This window comes from Labeo rohita, unplaced genomic scaffold (assembly GCF_022985175.1).
Source record: "Labeo rohita strain BAU-BD-2019 unplaced genomic scaffold, IGBB_LRoh.1.0 scaffold_102, whole genome shotgun sequence".
NCBI lineage: Eukaryota > Metazoa > Chordata > Actinopteri > Cypriniformes > Cyprinidae > Labeo > Labeo rohita.
Window position 1 is genome coordinate 1 of NW_026127142.1, and position 23,932 is coordinate 23,932.

A 23,932-nucleotide genomic window follows, 5' to 3' on the forward strand; every position below is an offset into this window, starting at 1 on the left:
TAGCCCTAGTGACCAACGCTCAGATAGGCTAACAACAGAGAAGGAAACACAGTTAAAGCCAATAGAAGCATAGTCCAACATGTCTCATTAAAACATAAACATCGTATTAACTTTAATGAAACCAATTAATATATTTTAGAGGGAATGCGATGCCAGATCAGGATTATCAAACTGGAAGTTTGATTCGCTGATCTGGACCAAGTTAAGTGCAAAACTTCGTATTCCTTTTACTAAAATAATACTAGGCCGAAATGTCTCATTATAACGTTAACATTGTATTAACTTTAATGAAATCAATTAATATATTTTAGAGGGAGTGCGATGCCACATCAGGATTATCAAGCTGGAAGCTTGATTCGCTGATCTGGACCAAGTCAAGTGTAAAACTTCGTATTCCTTTTACTAAAAATTAGACTAGGCCGAAATAGGCGACAATCTTAAGGAATAGTTTCTCTTTAAACAGACAACCTCCCATCCCGAATAGGAATCAAAGTTCATCCAATCAACAAAAATATGCGCCGGCCCGTGCCTTTCCTCGACCTCCCTATTCCAAACCACACAGTCTGGTGAGACTGTGATGGGGGGGAGATCGTTGTATTTTTCCAAAAACCTAACCCTAACCCTAACCCTAACCCTAACCCAAGGGGTCAAAGGGTCAGATAGGTATGAGTAATTTTTAAATCAACATAGTTGGGAATTTGTTTGATGTATAAAAACCATATAGCATCAATCATGATTGGGGACATGCACACATTATATAAATTATTAGTAAATAAAGTGTATATCACAATGGTAGTATTAAATAAACACTTATTATATACAAAACAAAGACAGTAATTAACATATAAGATTCATATATATAAGATATAATAAATAACAATAAATAATAAAAATACACACCTATTTGATAAGAATTTAAAAGACACAGACACGTAGAGACAACATACAGAACAATTGGGAGAATTGAGACAAGTGGGGGGGGCTGTTAGAGAGATTTCTTCCTCTTGTGGGACATGAAGCGGGCTTCGGAAATGTGGGCCAGAGCCTAACCGAGGTCAGACCTGGTCTGACCTCTGGATCCTTAGATACCTAGCACCAGGGGGTGCACTTGGGGGGTGCACTTGGGGGTGCACTTGGGGGTGCGCACTTGGGGGGGTGCAATTTCGTATTTGACCCTATTACCTAACCCTAACCCTGCCCCTAGGACTCTCTTACCCCTAGGACTCTCAAAAAAAAAAAAAAAAAAAACAAAGAAAACAAAGCACATGACCATCATTTGCATAAACTGGGGTATAAAAAAAAAAAAAAAAAAAAAAAAATACATTAAAAAAAAAAAAAAATAAAAAAATACAATAAATGTAGCACAAGAAGAAAGATGACCTTGTTACAAACACACAAATACAATAGAGGCATTACAACAGCGAGTCAAAAACACCTACAGCTAAAATAAATAAAATAAATAAAATAATAATAAAAATAATAATAATTTCATATATAACATATCTCGAGACAAGTGACTTTATACAGCACTAATACAAATAAAACACCAATATTGTATAAGAAACGAATACATACAAATTTACAAGCAAAATGCGTAAATACAAAGGACCATTTATACAAAAGTATCAAAGCCATTAAAACGGGCAACATGCAAACAGCATTGATGCCGCAACAGCACAAAAGGACATGAACACAATTTTATAAACATAAGGCAGAAAGAACCCTTATACATGAAGGGTCTACATCAACTTTGTATATGATTATAATCAAATTTTAAACCAGCTTACAAAATTGAGCTGAAGGAAGGGCTTGAATAAAATTACAAAAAAACAAACAAAAACAACCCACACACCACAGACAAAACATACTAGAACAACGTATATAAAAGCCGGTGCGAGTCTATGCTTCCGTGAAGTGGATGCCACTGTGATTGTTTTGGGTTCCATTGCGAAAGGTACTCACCTGAAATCCAAGAATTCTCAGAGAAACGACGAAGTCCATAAACGTGGTATAAGTCCCATGCACACACCAAAACACAAACAAGTATGTTTTACACAACATGACTTCTGCACCGCACGCACATTTACATAACCTGTTTTTTTATTTCAAGTATTTTCTTTTTCTAGTGTATTAAACATGGGTTCAAGTGTACTACTCATGGTAACTAAATACATTTTTAAGTAAAGAGATAGCATCTTAAAAGTACTTCTTAGTTCATATTCATGGTGTCCCAAAGCGTGCGCACACACACACACACACACACGCACGCACACACACACACACACACACACATAAAAGTACTTCTTAGTTCATATTCATGGTGTCCCAAAGCGTACGCACGCACACGCACGCACGCACGCACGCACGCACGCACGCACGCACGCACGCACGCACGCACGCACGCACGCACGCACGCACGCACGCACGCACGCACACACACACACACACACACACACACACACACACACACACACACACACACACACACACACACACACGTTAGTAAGTTTAAAAAAAAAAAAAACAAACATAAAAGTATATTTTGAAATATTATCTATAAATGTTCAAAAAGAAAAGTTGAATTTAATGAGGAAGATGCTGGAAGCCAGATTTAAGCGGACTCCAACATTACAACCACATGTGGCTACAGAAGTCAGCTAAAGTCAGATGTAGATTAGTAGAACATTAAACACAGAATGTAACTGTAAGTGTAATTTGACACACACAAACACCTTTTCTGTGTCCTTGCACAATTACGCCTCCATGTCACTGCTAATACAGTTGAGGGTGCATCAAACAGGGCAGTCCAGCACTATAAACAAAAAAATATTTACAGATGTTATAACAGACATGTACAGCATTATATGTTCACACTTATGTTCACATATGTTCAACAATACCTAAAGTGCTTTAACACACATAGCTAAGTGGATCTCAGCTGCATAACCTATCAGTAATTTCTGGGCACCCCTACATATAGGAGCTCAAACAGCATTGTGACTGACTCTATCGTGTGTGTGTGTGTGTGTGTGTGTGTTTATTTATATATAGCATTTTTTACAATACAGATTGTGTCAAAACAGTTTTACAGTATTAACCAAGTAAATAGTGTCGATACTGCAAAAAGACAATAGTAAACACTAAATTTTCTGTTGAAGTCAGTTCATCATTAATTTAGTCATGTCATCATTCAGCTCAGTTCAAACACTGTCTGTGCAATCAAGTCTACAATATTGCCAATAATTAAGAATCCCCAACTAAGCAATGTAGTCATCAAGTTCATTGTGCTCTGCTCCTCACCAAATACTACATCTAACATCAACTCAACCCCCAAAAAAAAAAAAAAAAAAAAAAAAAAAAAAAAAAAAAAAGATTGACATACACAATGTTGTTAATCTTGTAAAAGAATAACGGGTTAGTTATTAAAGAATGATTCATTTCGGGAACAGCTGCACAGAAAAAAAAATTCCTACAGCACTGTTAAAAACTCACTTGGAAGATGAAAACCAACTTAGATGTAAATGATCTAGTTGTGAGCAGATAAAACACTCAGTCAATGAAAGTCAAAGGAGGCTAGAAGAGACTGAAATACTGCAGCATGAGGCAACTTGAGACAACTAAAAAGGAGGGTCACACTCTCCACCACAGGCTTTCTGGGGAACATGACTCAATCCAATAAACAGACCAACAAACACAATGTTGGAGATATTAAGAACCAAGAAAGAACTCCCCTCAAGAGCTCTTGATTCTACAGAAGAAAATTCATTCCAATTCCAAACCGGTTTAACAGGAACATGGTAACTTTGTGTAAACAGATACATTTGTTAGTTAAAGTAAGCCATTTACAGTAAAATAATAAGAAAAAAAACTCTGCAATTTCAAACGGGACAAAGTCAATGAGTGGCTTCCATCAAGTAGGGGGAAAAGCTGCCCAGTTATCTGAATTTATTTGAGAAAGCAATGTGCTGCTCTGTTCTCTGGAAACAGGTGAGGTGTATAAAGGACATAGAACAGTAGAATAGCAAATAAAAGAGAAATTAATTAAAATACATTTTCAAATAAAAAGGTTTTCCCAGTCAGGGGAAAAAAAAAAAAAAAAAAAAAAAAAAAAAAAAAAAAAGTCAAAAAGTCACTACACACAGCAAACATGTGGGAAGCGTTAGAAAACAATCACTTATCACTGATTGATGCACAGCTGCACACATTAACCATAAAGCAGATGACCAAGTAAAGAAGCCAACAGGCACAATGCCACAAATATTGTAAGGGAGACAAGTTACTAAAACACTTGGAGGACTAATGAACCTTAATACATAACCTCTATACGAGTTCTGCGTGGATGTTTTCTGAATGGTACTCACCCATTTCCAATGACAAAGCAGCATCTGAGAAAGACATTATTAATTCTTACATTCGCAGATCATTTGTAAAAAAATAATAAAGCCTAAGTTCATTCAGAATGTTACAGCAATGAGCCTTAAAACTAAAATTAAAAACTACACTAGTGATAAACTACAAAAACGCAAGTATAGAAAAAAAAAAAAACATACATTCACAATATTTGCTAAAACTGAAGAGCTCCTCTCCTCTAAAGCAGTTTCTCTTGACGTAGCTCTTAACACTCAGGTCACACAGTCAAACTTCATGCACTAGGAGTCACAACTCCAACAGCGCTTGTTCAAATCAAATCAAATCAAATCAAATCAAGTCACCTTTATTTATATACCGCCTTTAACAATACAGAATTGTGACAAGGCGGTTGTTCAGTATTAAATAGGAAATAGTACATCAATGCAAAAGGCAACAGTAAACACTCAATTTTCAGGTAAAGGTTGTTAATCAAATACAACAAAATAAAATACAATATTGTGTGAAGATGAAGCTCATTAATGAAGATTGGCTTGTGTCATTTAGGCTCAGTATTAACTTTCAATTGATTATATAGTTAACTACAAGAACAAAGTAAAATGAAAATATATTTAACAAGCTAAAAAAAAAACTCACTCTCAATACTGTAACTCCAATCTTCAGCGGCTTCCTCACTCTTCAACTTCATCTCACACAAACAATCTTGTGCAAGTTCAGCTGGAGGACATTTATACTCACAGGCACAACCAATGACAGGGATGCAAATAACCAGAAATTAAATTGACTAAAGCACCAAATCTCAAGATTATAAACTTTTTGTGCATTCTTTAATGCACAAATCATTATTTAACAGCCATGTATACTGCTCATATATATGTATACTGTTTCCATAGACATTCTATTTTAAAACAACAGAAATGACCTTCATCCCCCACACTTGGTTTATCCCATTTCCCATGATGCACCAGAACACAGATATAAACGTTCAGGATGCACTGGATTTTGAAATGCACTGTAAGTCTGTAAGTCAGTAAGAAGAAGAAGAAGAAGAAGAAGAAGAAGAAGAAGAAGAAGAAGAAGAAGAAGAAGAAGGAGAAATTTCTGCAAGCTGTCAGATTGGGTTCTCAAATGAATAGTGATGGCAAAGTGAAGTGTTCTGAACCAGCGAAGCTTTCAACACAATTGTATTGGAAAAAGGTTCATTATTCGAAGCTTTTCAGTGTGCACTAACACTAAAATAAATAAATGAAACATAAATTCATTAATAAAATCTATGATTTGTTTATTTGATGTTACATGTTGAACGTATCCATTACTACAAATGGATTAATTTTATTGTCATAAAATTTCCTCTCACTACCTGTATTGCAAAATCAAAGTTTTTTCTTATTGTGTCATTTCGTGATTAAGGTCATCATCGTGTCATTACACAGAACAAATTTTAGTTATACATATGAAATACAAATGGTAGTGATTCCTTCAATTTTACACTCTAAACACAACATTTCTTAAACTCAACCCTAAACCCGTAGGATGACAGTAGAACTACACTTCCTGTTACAATATATTTGACATTGACATTGTTAGACCAAGACTCATTCCCAAGAGATCTGCTGTATGAGTGTATTTTATAGATAGTGTGATTTTGTTAAATATTACAATTTTAAATATCTGTTTTTTTAAATGTGAGTCTATGTTAAACTGTAATTAATTTCTGTGATCAAAGCTGAATTTTCAGCATCATTACTCCAGTCTTCAGTGTCACATGATCCTGCAGATATCATTCTAATATGCTGATTTGCTGCTCAAGAAACATTTCTGATTATTTTACTTCACCATGTAGCACAACCCTTTAGTTTTTTTTTTTTTTTTTTTTTTAAGAGAGTATGTCCATTATTTGTAGACATATATTTATAGACATAATACATGAAAATTATTAGATGCTTTCCTGCTGGATTGTACTTAGTGTATATTTACAATAAAACAAGACATCATGACAGCTATAAAAAAAAAAAAAAAAAGTACAGGGCAAACCCTAACAGGGCTGGACAAACTAACCAAATTACAATGTGTAGATTGACATTTTGTCTTCTGCTGCTCTTACACAGAGGACTAACCCTAACGTTCTCCCTGCTTCACTGTGGTTCTTTAGAAATGGATCAGTGCTGATGTACCTGGGGAAAAAAGTTATCCAACTGATTGTTCACCTGCACACCCTCAGGCACATACATATAAGCAAATCAGCTTATCACGTGACACTAAACACTGAAACAATGATGCTGAAAATTCAGTTTGCATCACAGGAATAAATTATATTTTACAATGTATTCACAGAAAACATCTATTTTAAATTGTATAAATATTTTACAATATTACTGTTTTTGATGAACTTTGCGTTAAATACATGCACCCTTTCTGAGTAATTTTTAAAAATATTTTAGAAAAGAGAAAGACACGTTAGAGAGGTGAGAGGAGAGCATGTGAGACAAAAGGACAAGATGAGAGACATCAGAGAGCAAGAGAAAGGAGTGACAGAAGAAAACCAAACGAGAAAGGACTAAGAGAAGATGAAATCTAAGAAGAGAGACTGAGAGAAAAGAGACATTTATACTGTTTTTCTCCTCTCTTCCTCTCTTCTCCCCCTACATTCCACATTCTCACTGTCCGCCTCTCCTTTTTTAAATATAGTCATTATTATAGTTTCTTATTGCTACTTTTTTTTTTTTGTATGGACTGCTTGTTTGAGATTATTTGTTGGCCCGTGTCCTACTTGTGTAAATCACTGAGCGTACTGCCATAATCCAGCAGACTGATGTTTATGGTGATTCTGCACTCGTGTCAACACACAGATGGTTCTGCATCTGGTGCATCGCTGACGTGCAGCTGGATGCTGATCGAGAGCTGCAGTGACGTGCTCATCAGAGCTGGATAACACGCTCGGAGCGTCGCACCAGTATCCACTTCACTGCGATTAACTGCTGGAAAAAAGAAGACAACATGAATCAGACCGCTGGAGTGTCCAACCACTGCCAGAGGCGCTCATCCATCGATGTGAAGGTGAGGAAGAGTTCTGCTCATCATTATGTGCTAAAGAAATAATCAAGGCCGTTTGTGTGACTGTAGAGAAGCTTCTTTAAAACTTTTTGGAAACAACCTTCCTGCACTGCATCAATTCAAGTTTTTCTCTAAAAGGACAGATGTACTACATAATGTCAGTGTTATAAACTAGCGGGCAAACCTTGAACTCATTCTCTAATTTAAAAAAATGAAACAATTAACAACATATATGATCACTATTTTTGCACACAGGGATAGTTTGCCACCATGGTTAGTACAAAATAAAATAGCTCATGTTAGGTTAAAGCGCTCCACAGATTAAAGATTTAACTGGATGAAGGTCAGGCCGATCCCGAGGGAGACGTCAGAGGACTTTCATTCAATCATTAATGAGACTCACTCAAACTTACTGAGTGCATCTAAATGTAGAGCATGAAGGAACCTGCGGCGTATGTGTGTGTTTATACAGGTTTTTGTTGTTGCTAATAAAAGAAATAGGAGTTGTATGTCACTGCACTTACTCTGAGATCTAAAGTGCTTCAACTCTTCCTCATCTGTATTAACAAAGGCTTAGAAGAGCTGATCATACAGATCATGCTTTTAAAAGTTTAGTCTGACTAAAATGACGTATTGTTAATGGATGACTTTATTTCAAAGTAGTTATATAACCGAACAAATGATGGCATAATGCCCAGTACTCATAGTCAAATGCCTTAACATGGTCTTAATGCCCTAAATCCTGAAACACAAATGGATTTGGACTTTGGTTTTTGACTTTGTCTGCTTCTAAATAACACTGCTTTCAAACACAGTGCAGCTTCTTTTCATTAAAGTAAATTTGTGTTGGTTTATCAGATGCATTAATTCAAAGTCTGGCTCATTCTGTCAGAATTCAAGAGAGAGAAAAAACTGAGCTGTACAGGGTTATGATTTTGAGAAACAAATAGTGTTCAGTATGTAATTAAAAATAGAACAAAGTCAATCAGATTCAGTCTAAACACAAGCACACATCACACTGATGCTTTCAAGTGAAAAGTTCTCAGTTTCTAAGAAAATAATATATCTAGAGCAGCTTTTATTTGGTTAGCTTTATAATTAAAACATCATTTTGGCCCATTAGTACACAGATACTACAGATGGGATGAAGACTGCGGGTACAGAGGTGCATCTTTCGTTTAAACACGGGCTGAATCACAGATCTGAAGACACAAATATATAAACACAGGACACCGAGAACAGCAAGGCCAAAAACTGACAGACAATGATTGGATCTAAAACACACAAGAAAACATACAACAAACTCCAGGCATGCTTGGTTCAAAAAGATGATAAATGCATCATTAATGTCCAAAGTGCATCCTTAATTTGACATCAAATCAGTGACCACATTTTCCAATTAAGGTCTGTATTGTGAATATTCATAAATACATATAACCAGTGTAATTTAAATAGACAATCTGATTATTTTCTTGCTTTCGTCATTTATTATGCTGCATTTTGATTCTTCTAAATGATTAAAAATGGGTTTAATTTTAAATAGTAAAATAGTATAATAGTATAAAAAATGCATTATCAAATGGACTAATAATGTTGGAATTTTTCTTTCTCTCTGTCTGTAGGATGTGGGAAGCATTTCCACTGAGATGAACTGGAAGGGAGTGGGAATCTCACTTCTGGTCATTGCGTTTGTGCTGTCGCTGATCGGATTATCCATCTTTCTGCTGTCTAAAGGTCTGTGTGTTTCCGGTGTCAGTAAACATTCATTCACAGAGTAGAAGCAGATGTCTGTCACCCGAACGAGCCACAAAACTGTGCAGTTTAAGTCAGCTTCGGGTAACTTTTTGTCACGTTACACTTCCATACATAACTTCACCAAATTATTTCAGTTATTTTAAAGTTTCTCACAGATCACAACAGCAAAAGAACCAAAACCCACAAATACACTGAGAAAGCAAAATAAATAAAAAAATAGGATAAAATGGCAAATAATTTCCTGATTTTAAGGAATTACATGTTATTTTCAAACATAGTGAGCAAATTCAGATTCAGTACTGGTCAGGTTAAACAGTCTCAGGCTAGTCCATGTAGACCTTTAACATGGACCTCAGTGGAGTCATAAGAAGCATGAAAAGCACTTCTTCATGTGGCATTGGTAACTTTAACCCTGAACATGCTCATGCAAGTGTGTGTGTGTGCGTGTACTTGTTTTTGCTACTTTGATAGTAAAACCTGAAATTTTTGACATTGTGAGGACCGGCCTGCGGTCCCCACAATGTTAAAAAATTATTAAAAATAGTAAATGGTGTTTATCTGAAAGTGTAACGATGCAAACATGTTTTCTGTGAGGGGTAGGTTTAGAGTTAGGGATGGATTAGGGGATAGACAGCATCGTTTGGTCAGTATAAAATCTATAGAAGTCTATGGAAAGTCCCCACAATTCACAAAAACAAAATGTGTGTGTGTGTGTGTGTGTGTGTGTGTGTGTGTGTGTGTGTGATCTCAGGCGATGCTCACCATACTCTGGGACCCTGTCTAACCCTGGATGATCTTTTCTCCAGTGAGCTGCAGGATCACGATCTCGAAGCTCAGTGGGTTTCTGGTGAGAAAGATCACTGACAACCTCCATCTCAATCTCAGTTCGCATTCTGCAGCAGCGAGACCTGTCAAACAGACACACACAGCAGTTAACACATAAATGTAGACTCTATAAAACAATCCTAACCCTTGAATCTGAATATCGGACTCACGCTGCTGTTTAAAGCATGTGCTGTATGTTTGCGTGAATATGTTTCAGCTCAACGACTCATCTACAAGGACAGAGACGGAGATCTAAAGATGCTGAACATGGAGACCAATCAGACGGAGGTTTTAATGAAAAACACCACATTTGTGAGTGATGTCATACAAATGAAACAAATATTTCAAATGGGAAAACTGCAGTGAACTTTTCAAACAGGTGCAAGAGTAGAAAAAATATTTCTTATGCCACAAACATGCAACATGGAAGCCTACTGTGGACACTATGACCCTAAACAGACCACGTACCATATTTGCCAACTTGTTCTTTTATTCTGAAATCTAAAAATGGCATAAAAAAAACAATAGCTGATAGGAGGAAATGTACAGTATGAACCTAAAATGTGCACCCTGAATCCAAAACATGTCCCTTAAAAAAAGTTTAGACTAAGCTGTTGTGTTTTGGAATGTATAACAATTAATTTCAATATGCAATGTGTAGCAGCAATTTCAAGTCATTAATATATTAAACTCACAATTAATAGTCACACATCACATTTTAACACTTCAGCATCATAATATTAATTGTTGAAGAATAACCGTTTGTTATCATTTGTTTGATTTTCCACACAGGCAGAGTTCAAGGCCTCCAAGTCTGCTGTATCACCAGATCTTAACTATGTGTTACTGGCATATGATGTTAGAAAGGTCAGAGGTCAAGTTTTATATATACTGTATATGATGTTCTCTACAGTGGACATGGAAGAAATCAATGGCCTATGTCATATTTTGATTTGAAACCCCATAAAATTTTCCTGAGATGTTAATTTATCACAAACAATTTAAAAATTATTTAAATGATCATTACAAAATATTTTATTCACATTTCCATAAGGCTGTTAAAGTTAATCACTAAATTAATGTCTGACATTTTTAAAGACGAAGGAGAGGAAGTGGTCATGGTGCAACTTCCAAACATTTGGTATCTCTAAAAAGCCCTGTGTGTGCTCTTTAAAGGACATCCAGACTGTGCCATGTAAGATCACAGAGAAATTAGTTAAAATGTAATGTCCTCTAGAGGACACAACTCCATAGCTGGAAGTCAGGAGGATACATAAAATTAATTTCAGTTACATGCATTATGTTGTCATGAATGTTATGTTTGGCATAGTGTTTTGTCCGGTCTAAACAATTTTGGATTTACTTCATTTCATTTGTGTTGTTTTTAGGTTTATCGATACTCCCATCTTGCATCATACTTGATCTACAACTTACAAACACGGTATTACACATACAGACAGGTAATGTGCATAGGAGAACTATTATTTATGTGAATGTTATGTGATGAAGGTGTACTTCTCTTTTTCTGTGTGTGTGTGACTGCAGGGAAGTGCATGAACTGAATGCTCCGGAAGTCTCCGATTGTGTATTACAGTTTGCATCATGGGGAAATCACGGTCAACAGCTGGTGAGTAAAAGACACAGGGTGCTTCTCATTTCTTATATGCACATTAGGTGGAGGGTGTGCAAGACATAGGCTCCCCCCCAGCCACGAGTCAGAAATTAGTAGGGGCTTGGAAGAAAAATACCTCTGCACAACTGAACTAAATCTATTACAGCTGTTGCATACAATTAAAATTTAAATGTCAACAGCAGCATTAAATTTAGTCTCCTATTTGCTCATAATGCATAATATTTATTTTTTAATGCTTCACAGCATTAATTTAATAAACATTTAATCATTAAATGTTTATTAAATTAATGTCTGACACATCTTACGACAGAAATCTTTAAAGAATAGCAGGAACATGCAGGGTTGCTAACTACTTGATTTTTTTTTAGACAAATGTCATCATTTTGAATTGAAAATACATAATTTATGCAAATATGAATTTATAATGTGAGTAGCCTAAAATTATTTAAAATTACACTGCAACCCTGATCGTCGATCTAACCAGCAAGAAAGATCAAGCATTGTCAGAAAGAACACACATGTAACAGCATGGTTATGTTGGTCCACCAACTGGACCAGCAACAAACCGAAATCACAAGCTCACATTTTCAGCAAGAAACTGATCACACGAAAAGAGCTAGAAACTCTAACAATCCCTGTATGTACTACATTATGTCAAAGGTGAAATCTTGTAAGAAACAACAGTAACAGATAAACACTATTGGTGCTGTAATACACATTTAAACCAGCAAGTAAAGTGCCTGACAGTATTTTCATTACGCTGCAGTCAAAACACAGCTGGAAAGAGCAATTATATGATCCTGAGGTGTTAGGAATCAAGAGTAATGGCGAAATATTTCTGAATCAGTTGAGCCAAATGCTACACAAAATGATTCACAAAATACTGCACTGAGGACATCTGCTGGACAAACATATATTTAGGAAAGACTTGAAACAAAATGCTTTGATTGACTGACAGCTGTGAGATCATGATACTAGCAGCTATTTGAAACTCCTTCTTGCTCTTTCCTGAGAGTGGCATTCGTCCACGAGCGTGGCGTCATCTCAGCTCGTTCTCTCTCTGTCTCAGGTGTACATATTTGAGAATAATATTTACTATCAGCCAGATGTGAAGAGCAGTTCTCTCAGGCTGACGTCATCGGGGCGAGATGGGCTCATATTTAATGGAATAACTGACTGGCTTTATGAGGGTAACACATTATCATCACATTGTTATGAACAACACAAGCTGTGCCATTGCAGTTGTTTTTGTTATTATTTTACTGGCTTTCTCTGATTAGCCGAGCCTAATCTTTGCCGTTTCTTTGCCAGAGGAGGTCCTGCACTCTTCAGCTGCTCACTGGTGGTCTCCATCAGGCTCCAGTCTGGCATTTCTCACCATCAACGACACTCTGGTGCCCAACATGCAGCTGCCACATTTCACAGGAACGCTTTACCCTCGCGCACAACAGTATCCATATCCGAAGGTACGCGGACAACAGTCTGTCTCATCCTGAATCCTACAGCTGAATCTTAGAAAAGATTAGCAGCTCACATATTAATATAGTTTCGTCAAAAATGTAGGTTGCCTAAAATCTAGACATTGATGTTGTTAATCCAGTGCTGGTGTCACACAACTGACATAGAAATAGACGCTAACACAGTCAAACAGCATCAGAGAAACTTAAATAAAAGTCGCTATTTTGGTTCATTGCATCCAGTCTATGTGTTACAAATCCCTCAAAATCCACTGTTGAGTTACAACTAGTTAGTTACTGTTAGTTATGGCTGTAACACTGAACAACAGAACACTGATTTCACTTCATTTCACTGTGTGTGCAACAGGCTGGACAGATGAATCCTGAAGTGACGCTGCATGTGATCAATGTGAACGGATCCACACATGCTACACAACTCCTGCATCCCGACAACTTACAGAGAAGGTACCATACACACACACACACACACACACATCTGGTCAGCTATCATTGTAGGGACTTTCCATAGGCGTAATGGTTTTTATACTGTACAAACCATATTTTCTGTCACCCTACACCAGGGGTCACCACACTCAGTCCTGGAGGGCCGGTATCCCTGCAGAGTTTAGCTCCAACCCTAATCAAACACACCTGAACCAGCTAATCAAGGTCTTACTTTGTATACTTAAACTTCCAGGCAGGTGTGTTGAGGAAAGTTGGAGGTAAACTCTGCAGAACACCGGCCCCTCCAGGAACAAGTTTGGTGACCCCTGCCCTACACCAACCCTACACCTAAACCTAGCCCTCACAGTAAACTTTCTGCATTTTTACTTTCTCAAAAAAACTAATTCTGGATGATTTATAAGCTTTTGTATCCATGGGGACCTCAATCTAGGTCCCCACCGTGACACGAGTCCCCATGAGTCTGTGTGTATTCAGGTTTAAGTCCCCACCAGTATATATAAACCAAACGCGAACCCCCACTCACGCGCACACACACACACGTGTATTAATTGTGGTTCCTCAGTATATACATACACATAATAAAAGGTGCTTTTCAATGCAGAGATGTAGTAAATGTACTTAAACAACATCACAATCACAGGAGTCGTTGTAACAAACACTGAATGTCGATTCACATGCAGCAACCCATAGGCAAAACAAGATGAGCGCTGATTGTCACGACACAAGCAGAAGATCACACTGATGTTAGTTTAGTCAGAACTACGCCATTCTACTACAACAACATCAGGTTTGTATTTACATGCTAAAACACTGATAACTCCATTCCTGCTCTAGCCATGGAAGACAAGTAAATCTGGTGTGAAAATCTTTAATAAGACTTATTACATTAGCTTTAATAAAACTTTAATAAGACCGTTTCATGTTTTCCATATTTAGTTTCATAGTTCATAATGTGTGTTTGTGAGTTTGAGCTTACAGCCTGCTCTGTCTGTCTGTCTGTGTGTGTGTGTGTGTGTGTGTGTGTACTTGTTTTTCCTACATTGTGGGGACCAAATGTCCCCACAAGGATAGTAAAACCTGAAATTTTTGACATTGTGGGGACCGGCCTGTGTGTGTGTGTGCAGTGACCTCTACATCAGCATGGTGCAGTGGGTGACGGACGAGTGTCTCGCTGTACGCTGGTTAAACCGTCCCCAGAACTCCTCCATACTCACACGCTGCTACACACACACGGGGAAATGTGTGACGGTGAGTTACATCGCATGTCTCATTGAATGGAATGACAGGAAATTACTGTTATTTAACTTACAGAAATTCTGGGAAATTAAGTGATCTACTGCCTGTCTGTCAAAGTCCCATTCTAGGAAAGTCAGTTCTCTTGGTAGTCATAATGGTGACGTCTCTGGGTAATTATTTAGCTCATGCAAAACCAACTCTGAACCACTGAATGGAGAAATACTGAAACTGCTCTTTTATTAGAAGGCAGGACTTTTTCTGCCATATTGCACATTGCAGTTTCTCCCATTCATGGTAATACAAGTGAACTGTCTATATACAGTTTGTGCATCTGTCTGTCTGTCTGTTTTAAAACCCTTAAAAACTTTTCCAGTCTTTTTAAATTATAAACAAGACTTTTACAAATTAACATTTGAAGTCCTGACAAACTTCTAGTTAAATTGCAGTTTTACAGAATTTCTGTGAATCAGTTTCTTTTAATTGTACTTTGAATTGCAATACTTTATCCTAGTTGCTGCCTCACTTCAAATTTAGAATTCTAATTCTTCAGAATTCTTCAGAATTCTAACCCTAACCCTAACCTCAATTCAGTTCTAAGTGGCACACAACCCTATAACACACACACACACACACACACTTATGTACATCATATGCAAACACGCTGGTTTTGGTCTCTCACTGCAGAAGCATGTCATGACATCGGACAAATGGATCGACAGACAGGTATTACGCAATTTTAGATTTTATCTCATTTATTTACATTAAACAGGACATTGATTTGAAATAATCTGATGTTCTCATTTGATTGGTCTAGAATGAAAAACCAGCTTTCTCTAAAGGTGGAGAAACATTTTTAGTAACATCGCCCCTCAGATGTGGAGGCCACGGATCCTTTAGACACCTCACTATGATGTCAGAGCAGGTATAAAAGCACACGAGCCACACAGACAACAAACATAATTCACATGGATCTAAAATCTCCTGCTTTCAGTCTGAAGGTGAACAGATCAGCATGCGATACCTGACCTCAGGAAGCTGGGAGGTGACAGAAATCCTGACCTATGATGAAAAGTGGAACACAGTGTGAGTCACTACATACACACACACACACACACACACACACTCCCTCTCTCACACATAAACACACATTCCGTCAGATATCTAACATGTCGTGTGTTTCCATGCAGATATTTTCTCAGTAATGAAGCTGGATTCAGTCACAGACACTTGTACAGGTGAGATACACTGATGCTGCACAGACCTCCCTTTTTATATTTTTCCTGATTAACTCACGTTACAGCTGCATTACCTTTGACCCCCCAGGGTCAGCACAGTGGACCCGTTCCATCGCGAGTGCTTGAGCTGTTCTGTGTTTAAACCTCACTGTTCATTCTATGAAGCGTCAGTGAGTCCAGACAGACGAGCCGTCCTGCTGAACTGCAGGGGTAAACCACACACACACACACACACAGACCATCACTTTGCATTTATCATGAACCTGCCTCATTCTGGTTTGCAAAAGTGCCTGAAGATTTCTTTTAACAATCCATATTTCACGTTCAGGTCCAGGAATCCCCAAAACCACTGTGCACCTTCTCAGCAACATGAGCGGTGAGTCCAAACACACATTCACACACACAAATGACTGTTCTTCATCAGATCTGTGGTGGAGCGACAGATAAGTGCTGCTCGTTCACAGGAACCTCTTTTATGTCTCAGAACTGGCCCCCCGACTGAGCCTGGTTTCTAAGTTTTTTTCTCCATTTCTGTCACCGACAGAGTTTTGGTTTGTTGCCTCTGGCTTGCTTAGTTGGGGACACTTCATTTCCAGCGATATCGTTGATTTGATTGCACAGATGCTGTCTGAACTGAACTGAGCTGGACGATGACATCACTGACTCAGTGCTGAACTGACTTTAACTGAAAACTGTTTACTATTTTCCTTTTGCATTATTACACACTATTTTTCCTATTTAATACTGTAAAGCTGCTTTGACACAATCTGTATGGTTAAAAGCACTATGTAAAAGTTCAGTAAAATTAAAAAGTTAGCTCAAGTAGGCTACAAATGATCTTCAGGAACACAAACGTCATCATGACAAACCGCCAAAATAAAAGTTTGGCCTAACTTAAAGAAACTGTAAGAGATTATACTATTGTAAAGTAGAATGTTACAATACTAATGAAAGTAATAATAATCAGTGTAATACAAGTTACACATAATATGTTACTTTTAAAAGTAATGCATTACAATATTGAGTTAGTCCCTAAAAAAGTAACTAATTACGTTACTTAGTTACTTTTTATGGTAAGTAATGCGTTACTTTACTTTTGCATTACTTTTTAAATCTGGGCAGGGCTTGATTGTTTGTTTTTAATATAAAAAGTTCTATTTTTGGCAAATGTAAAAGCCTTTTCACACCAAAAGCCTCAGGCTTTGAGAAAAGTAAATTCACGTCTGTACAGTAGACCGCAGAAGAAAAAATATCAACTCTTCAGCAATAAAAAAAAAAAGAAAAAACAAATGTTAGATTATATTGAGTTATTTTTGCTTATTAGTATGGTTGAACTTCATCATCGAAGGTTGGCAGCAAAGACATCAGTTAATAAAATGGTATTAAATGAATAAAGGATATTTGTATTATTTAACATATTTAATTATTGCAGGTTTACGTCATATTCTGAGTTGAATTACACTGTTTTTATTCATTTTAAGGAATACTGAATCAGTTTTTTGTGAATGAGATGAATTAATGCATGTTCACATTTATTCTACAACTAATATCTTACTCCTGATTTCTCTCAACATGGAGACAGGAGAGCTTTTAATCAATAAATGGGGGGAAAAGTAACTGTAATTTGAAAAAGATATTTTCTTGTCAATTAAAAAGTAATGCGTTACTTTACTAGTGACTTGGCAAAAGTAATATTACGTAACTTGTGTTACTTGTAATGTGTTACACTCAACACTGATAATAATACAATACGTTTATTGGAACAATTTTTAAAGAACATCACAATTTTCATCAATGTTCTAAATAGTAATTGAAACTCTGTTGCACTTTGTTTGCCAAAACATGTTTGTTTTACATTTTAAAAGATTGTTTATGTATTCATTTGATTATTAATATTCAGAATACAGACAACAAAATTTCTGGAAAAAATAAACCATTGTTAACATTTTTATAAATTATTAAATTGATAAAGTATGCATTCACTTCCTTAGACATTCTTTTTATTACATTTTTTAATAAAATTCTATAAGTATTAAATTGTATTGAACTATTCAAAATAAATTAACAACATTAAAAATGGAAAACACATCAGAATCTGGAAAAGAATAAAACGTTTTCATAGCGCACTACAGGCAAACTCTTCCCTCTTTCAGCTGTTTACTCTGTGCTGTTCTGTCGATAAAGCCAATGGCCCTAAAATAAATGTTATAATTTCTTTTTGTTAGTATCTCATAAAATGGCAGGATACACTGAACCTTAAGCTGTCTTGTTTTCTTTCTCTTCTGCTCTATAGATCACGTGACTGTAGATGCTGGTCTGGGGATCAGGGAATTTCTCAGAAAGAAACAAACTCCAGTTAGACAAATCAGGAATTTACAGATTAACAACCAGGGTATGAAGTCAATGTCATCACCATCATCATCATCATCATCATCATCATCATCACCACAACAGGAAATAAAGCAACAACAGAAAGTGACAACAAGATTTTTATCTTAGATCATAACTGAAACTAATCTGACCAACAGCCAATGTAAGGTCTGGAGAAAAGAGGTTAATAGTAACATGCAACGAACTCCAGACCCACAACACTATCTTATGGATTGGATTGAACTTTTTCCCCAAACACCCACATTACACCAGAAAGAAAGAAAAATACCCAGTATTGCTATTTAATAATGGGAGATTCTGACTGAAGTCATCTTAACCGGGATAACATCCATCGGACATGAAGATGCAGGTAAACCAAACTGAAGACAACATAGCGAACGAGTCAACAATAAACCCAGTCCAAATATTTGAAACCTCCTCTGTGGATGTCTGACTGCTCAACCAAGATCTCACATGCTACAACAGGACTGACGAAGAGCATGTGAAGAACAACCTCAACCTCGTCGCAGGAAAATGACACTGGCACATTTGATCCAGAAGAGAGATTTGAAACAAACTGCTCTTTGGGAACTAAACTAAACCCTAACCCTAACCCTAACTTCTACAGCAACCTTAAGAGGACTAGAAAAAGTGCTGTTCTTCGCCAGTATTAGTGTCTTCTTGTCCAACTGAAAAACTTTAAACATTTTTAAATCAAGATACATTTACTGGAGAAGCAAAATGATGTTTGTTTCAATTGATCAAAATAGGTTTATGCTTAAACTGAGAATTAATGTCAAGGAGAAGAGTGTACGTCTGCTTAAACCCTGACACGATGATCAGCACTTTTCCAGATTGCCTACAGTTTGAATGTACTTTAACATGATTAGTTCTGGTTGTGTTTTTGCTGTAAGTGACTGATGTATGTTTACTGCGTTTACAGCACTGAGACTCGAGCTCAGCTTCCCTCCGCAGTTTGAAGAGGGTAAACGCCATCCGCTCCTGCTGCTGCTGTAAGAGCTCACTCACACACACACACACACAAATATATATATATATATAAACACATAAAAGCCTCATTTGACACAATAGATTGACTGCAGTACTGAACTCTTGTGTTACAATTACCTGGATAAGTGAGGTTCAGTTAGTGAGATTCATCACACTGGTAAAGATGTAGATATTCTTACAGATGTCATTCATGTTCAGTTGGGAATAATGCTGACACAGACATTAGTATACAGCAGGAACTTTAAGATTTCATTAAGGATATGAAGAGGATCTATACTATTATAACCAGCTGGATTCAACAGCCATTCACTGCATCTTTGGATAATTTGACCTACAGAGTTTTACGATTCACAAGATTATTTACATTCCTGAAGTCCTTGTGTAGAAATCAGTGCAAAATAATCATCAACACTCCGATGTGAACACACGCAAGTGTTCATTAATGTCTCTAACTACAATGTAAAAAATTTCAGGTCTAAAGTGATTTGTTTTATTAAGAAGGCTATTAAGCAACCTGGATACCAACACTTTTATGCATTTATTTATTTATTGCTGGATTGATTGATTGCTGAAATATTAAAAACTATTTTACTCACCAAAAATAATCAGTGAGAGAGAAATTTCTCTCCTAGATCTTTTTTTATTTTTTTTTTTTTTTTTTTTTTAAAGAAGCAGGTTTTGAACATCACTAGTATGGATAGATCCAGTATCTAGAGATGGTCAAGCCACATCAGTGCCCAACTCTCTGACCTCTGTGTGTGTGTGTGTGTGTGTGTGTGTGTCAGTGACTCTGATCCCGGTGGACAGCAGGTGAACGAGCGTTTTCGTCTAGACTGGGCCGATGTGCTGGTCGGCTGTGATGATGTGATTGTGGCCCGGCTGGACGGCAGGGGAAGCGGTTTTCAGGGCCAGCAGATCCTACACGACGTTTACCAGCGTTTGGGACTCGTGGAGACGGAGGACCTGCTCTCTGTTTTAAAGTGAGTTCGCTGAGGCGTAAAACTTAAATCTCCATCTACTGTAAAAAAGTCTGAGAGACATTAGAAGCTTCACAAAAACATGAAAGACGTTTTATATCCTTTGATCCAGTGTGCTAGAAAGAAATATTAAAAAAATAAAATACAATACAATAAAATACCTTAAGTGATGTAATAATTCACTGAATTCTTTGTTTTGTATGAAAGTTAAAACTGATATTTCCTACTGCCACAGTAAAGGAAAATAACCATCTTAAAACAAATGTTTCTGCAGTCGATGTCCTTTTGCGCAGGACTCTATGGGAGAGATGTAGAAACTGGTTTTGAATACGCATGTGGAGGGGTTTGTGAAATTCACATGAAGAATCAGTTCTCATTCATCATCTCTGCTACTGTGGATAAAACAGTGATCTTAAATGAGTTTTTTCCACATATTACCATTACAGTTGTGTGTTTATTTTACGGAAGGTATCTGACGGATCAGCCGTATATTGACGGAGGCAGAGTTGGCGTTTTTGGCAAGGTGAGGTCAGTCGCACCAGAATCATCAAAGCGATTGTTCACTCACACATTCAAATATTTTCATCAGTCAGGCTCTATCAAGTCGTTCCAACGCTGTGTGACTTTCTTCCTTCTGCTGAACACAGATGAAGACATTTTGAAGAAAGCTCACTTTTAGAGAATGGACAAAAACACATTTCTCAAAATATCTGCTTGTGCTCTGCAGAAGAAAGTCAGTCAAGTTTGGAACGACATGATGGAGAAGAAATGATGACAGAATGCCATCTATCCTTTACGTGTCTGACGGAAACTTCAAGAGGCATAAAACTGTCAAGTCAAATAATAATTATATGTAACTTTACACTCTACAGACTTAAATAAATTGCTCCAAAAAACTGCATCTCTATCAGACAAATGAAGATAAAAAATACCTGAAGAGACTATATTTACAGTTTGACTATTACAGAAATAGAGACGGGCTCTGCAAGATCAAAACCTAGTGTTTTTGTGAAGCGATCTCAGAAGTGTTTTGCACACATCAGATATATATATATATATATATATATGTGTGTGTGTGTGTAGGCATATGGCGGCTTCCAGAGCTCCATTCTGCTGCTCTCGCACGACTCTGAACTCTGCTGCGGCGCGGCTTTGAGTCCAGTGTTTGACTGGCGGCTCTACGGTACATTCATCACACACACACACACACACACACAGCATAAACACACATTCACCATGAACACAACACTCTCACACACACACTCATATTTGTACAGCTCTGCGGGGACTTGCCATAGACTTATGTTTTAGTACATCATTTAGTATTTTTAATAACTTTTTTCCTCATGGGGACCGCTGAACGGACATACAATGTAAAAAAAAAAAAAATAATAAAAAAAATCAGGTTTTACTATCCTTGTAGGGATATTTGGTCCTCATAATGGAGGATAAACCTGTAAACACACACATTCTCACTAGTGTGTTTATTCTGTTTCTCTATGCAGCTTCAGCCTTTACAGAGCGATACTTTGGATTCCCTCTACAGAATGAGCTCAAATACAAGGTAAGATGTTGTTGCTGCTTTATCATTTGAGACATAAATATATGTGATATTTAGATCATTGGTGTCTCTGTAAAGACACGTTCACACCACCAGCAACACAATCTCATTTATTTTACCATAAACTGGTGAATAACGACTATTTTGTCACAATGTGGACGTCCAACAACACAACAAAGATGAGAACTTTATCTAATTGAGCAGCCGCGGTCAGTGAAGCACGTGATCGTCTCCTGTCCATCAGATAACTCTTAAACTACAAATGATAGAACTGTTTTGTTTATTAACAAGAGCACATTAATTAGAGCACATGATCTGTCAATAACTTTTCATTTCAATAAACCTACACACTATAACTACTGAAATAACCAATTCCGCCGTTTCTATCATTTCTCTACACTTTCACACAAAGTAACGTTATTTCTTCCCAGCCATATATTATATTTTTTTACGTTAGATGTTTAATTCATTATGCATCACGAAAGCTGTTCTGAATGGCATCGGTTAATGTAGTGTTGTGTGAATCTCAGCCGACAGGAGCCTCTGATGGTGTGAACGGAGTTCAGCATCACACTTTTATTGTGTGTGTGTGTGTGTGTGTGTATCCATCAGATCTCCAGTCTCCTGCCGAACATCACGCGCTCTGAGAACTTACGCTTTCTGATTCTACATGGGACAGCAGATGGTGAGATAAGAAAACAACTCATAAACCTTCAAACAGAATGGCTGCATCATCACATGACTACTTCTTTCCCCCCATCTGTTAGCAAACGTTCATTTTCAACACACTGCAGAACTAGTGAAGCTGCTGTCTGTGATTAACGTGAACTACAGGTTACAGGTGGGACCTTCACACTGACACGCACCTGCACGCCTCTGACCTCACGTTCAACCTTTGACCTCTGACCTCTGTTCTCTGTGCAGATCTTCCCCGACGAGGGTCACGATGTCATCAGCAGAAGCTACATGCTGAACTCACTCGTCTCCTTCTACAGAGAGTGTTTTGACGACAATCTACCTGCTCCCATGGAAACCGGTGATGACGACTAGCATCAGGTGCGGCGGAGGAAATCAACATGGTGCCCATTGTTTATGCCGATCTGACCTGAACAAAGAGACAGAGAGAGAGTTGAGTCTGAGGACACACTCTAAATACTTGTTAGAGTCATTTGTAATTTTCATCATTTGTTCACCCTAGCATTACATCTGTTATTTAGCAGCAGCGTGACTGATGTCGAGTGTTTCTCTTAACAGACTGAAAGAAACACTGTTCAAATCACTGGCATTAAAAACATCAAGTTTCAAGTACTGAACTGATCTATTGATTATGTTTAGATAATTATAACTTACCAATCTAGAATCCTGCTGAAGCACTAATCACGAGTCCTTTGGTTTTCTGGGCTCTTTCTAATCGTGTTTTATCAGCCATCCAATGATCTCTAAAAGAATAATCCTGTAAACATCAGTGAGTCATTCTGTCAGATGATGCCGATTTCTTATTTCATCTGTGTTCAGGAGAATCCACTGAAACTCACATGCCGTCAGTTTACTGTTTGTTAGGATTAGAAACTCTACTACTACTGCAATCTGACACTATATAAGCTATAAGCTATATATATATATATAAAAATATAAAAAATGTTGCAAAAAAAAAAGCATTTTCTCTTTTTTTTTTTTTTATTGTAGCCTTAAAATCTGCACTTTTATAACCTGAACAAATAAAATGAAACATATCTGTAGGTGTGTATATATATATAGGAAAGTGTCATCGATTCAACTAGTAAAACTATAACTGTTAGTTGGTAAAACTATAACGGTTAGTCTGCATAAACCGAAATAAAATAAAACTCTCATTCAAGTGCAGTGTGTCACGTCATTAGTAATGCTATGAATTGGAAAGACCTTAAAAAGAAGGTTTTTTTTTTTTCCTTCTTCCCCACTGTAAATGTTCATGCAGACCAGTGTGGGCACCAGCGTTTATTACT

General features: G+C 37.0%; 1 protein-coding gene across 2 annotated transcripts; it reads left to right on the forward strand.

The window, feature by feature from the left end:
- Positions 1-7,233: 7,233 nt before the first annotated feature.
- Positions 7,234-23,647, forward strand: LOC127157238 (inactive dipeptidyl peptidase 10-like). 2 transcript variants are annotated; one of them, XM_051100487.1, is made up of 26 exons: positions 7,234-7,425; positions 9,045-9,156; positions 9,929-10,024; positions 10,220-10,314; positions 10,795-10,869; positions 11,391-11,443; positions 11,548-11,629; positions 12,705-12,825; positions 12,947-13,101; positions 13,460-13,557; positions 14,682-14,805; positions 15,478-15,516; positions 15,608-15,715; positions 15,785-15,876; positions 15,981-16,028; positions 16,117-16,238; positions 16,357-16,404; positions 18,322-18,420; positions 19,342-19,411; positions 20,195-20,389; positions 20,855-20,909; positions 21,470-21,569; positions 21,892-21,950; positions 22,560-22,632; positions 22,715-22,788; positions 22,872-23,647. In XM_051100487.1, the coding sequence occupies exons 1-26, from the start codon at positions 7,366-7,368 to the stop codon at positions 22,995-22,997; spliced, it is 2,379 nt and encodes a 792-aa protein (XP_050956444.1). In that variant the 5' UTR covers positions 7,234-7,365; the 3' UTR covers positions 22,998-23,647. The 2 variants fall into 2 exon arrangements, with proteins under 2 accessions (XP_050956444.1, XP_050956445.1); XM_051100488.1 differs by lacking the exon at positions 22,715-22,788.
- The last annotated feature ends 285 nt before the right edge of the window (positions 23,648-23,932 follow it).

Bases quoted from the DNA above. Each gene is read 5' to 3' on its own strand.
- LOC127157238 (XM_051100487.1), top strand. From the start codon at position 7,366: ATGAATCAGACCGCTGGAGTGTCCAACCACTGCCAGAGGCGCTCATCC. The intron at 7,426-9,044 runs GTGAGGAAGAGT...CTCTGTCTGTAG, and splicing joins GCTCATCCATCGATGTGAAG to GATGTGGGAAGCATTTCCAC. The intron at 20,390-20,854 runs GTGAGTTCGCTG...ATTTTACGGAAG, and splicing joins GACCTGCTCTCTGTTTTAAA to GTATCTGACGGATCAGCCGT.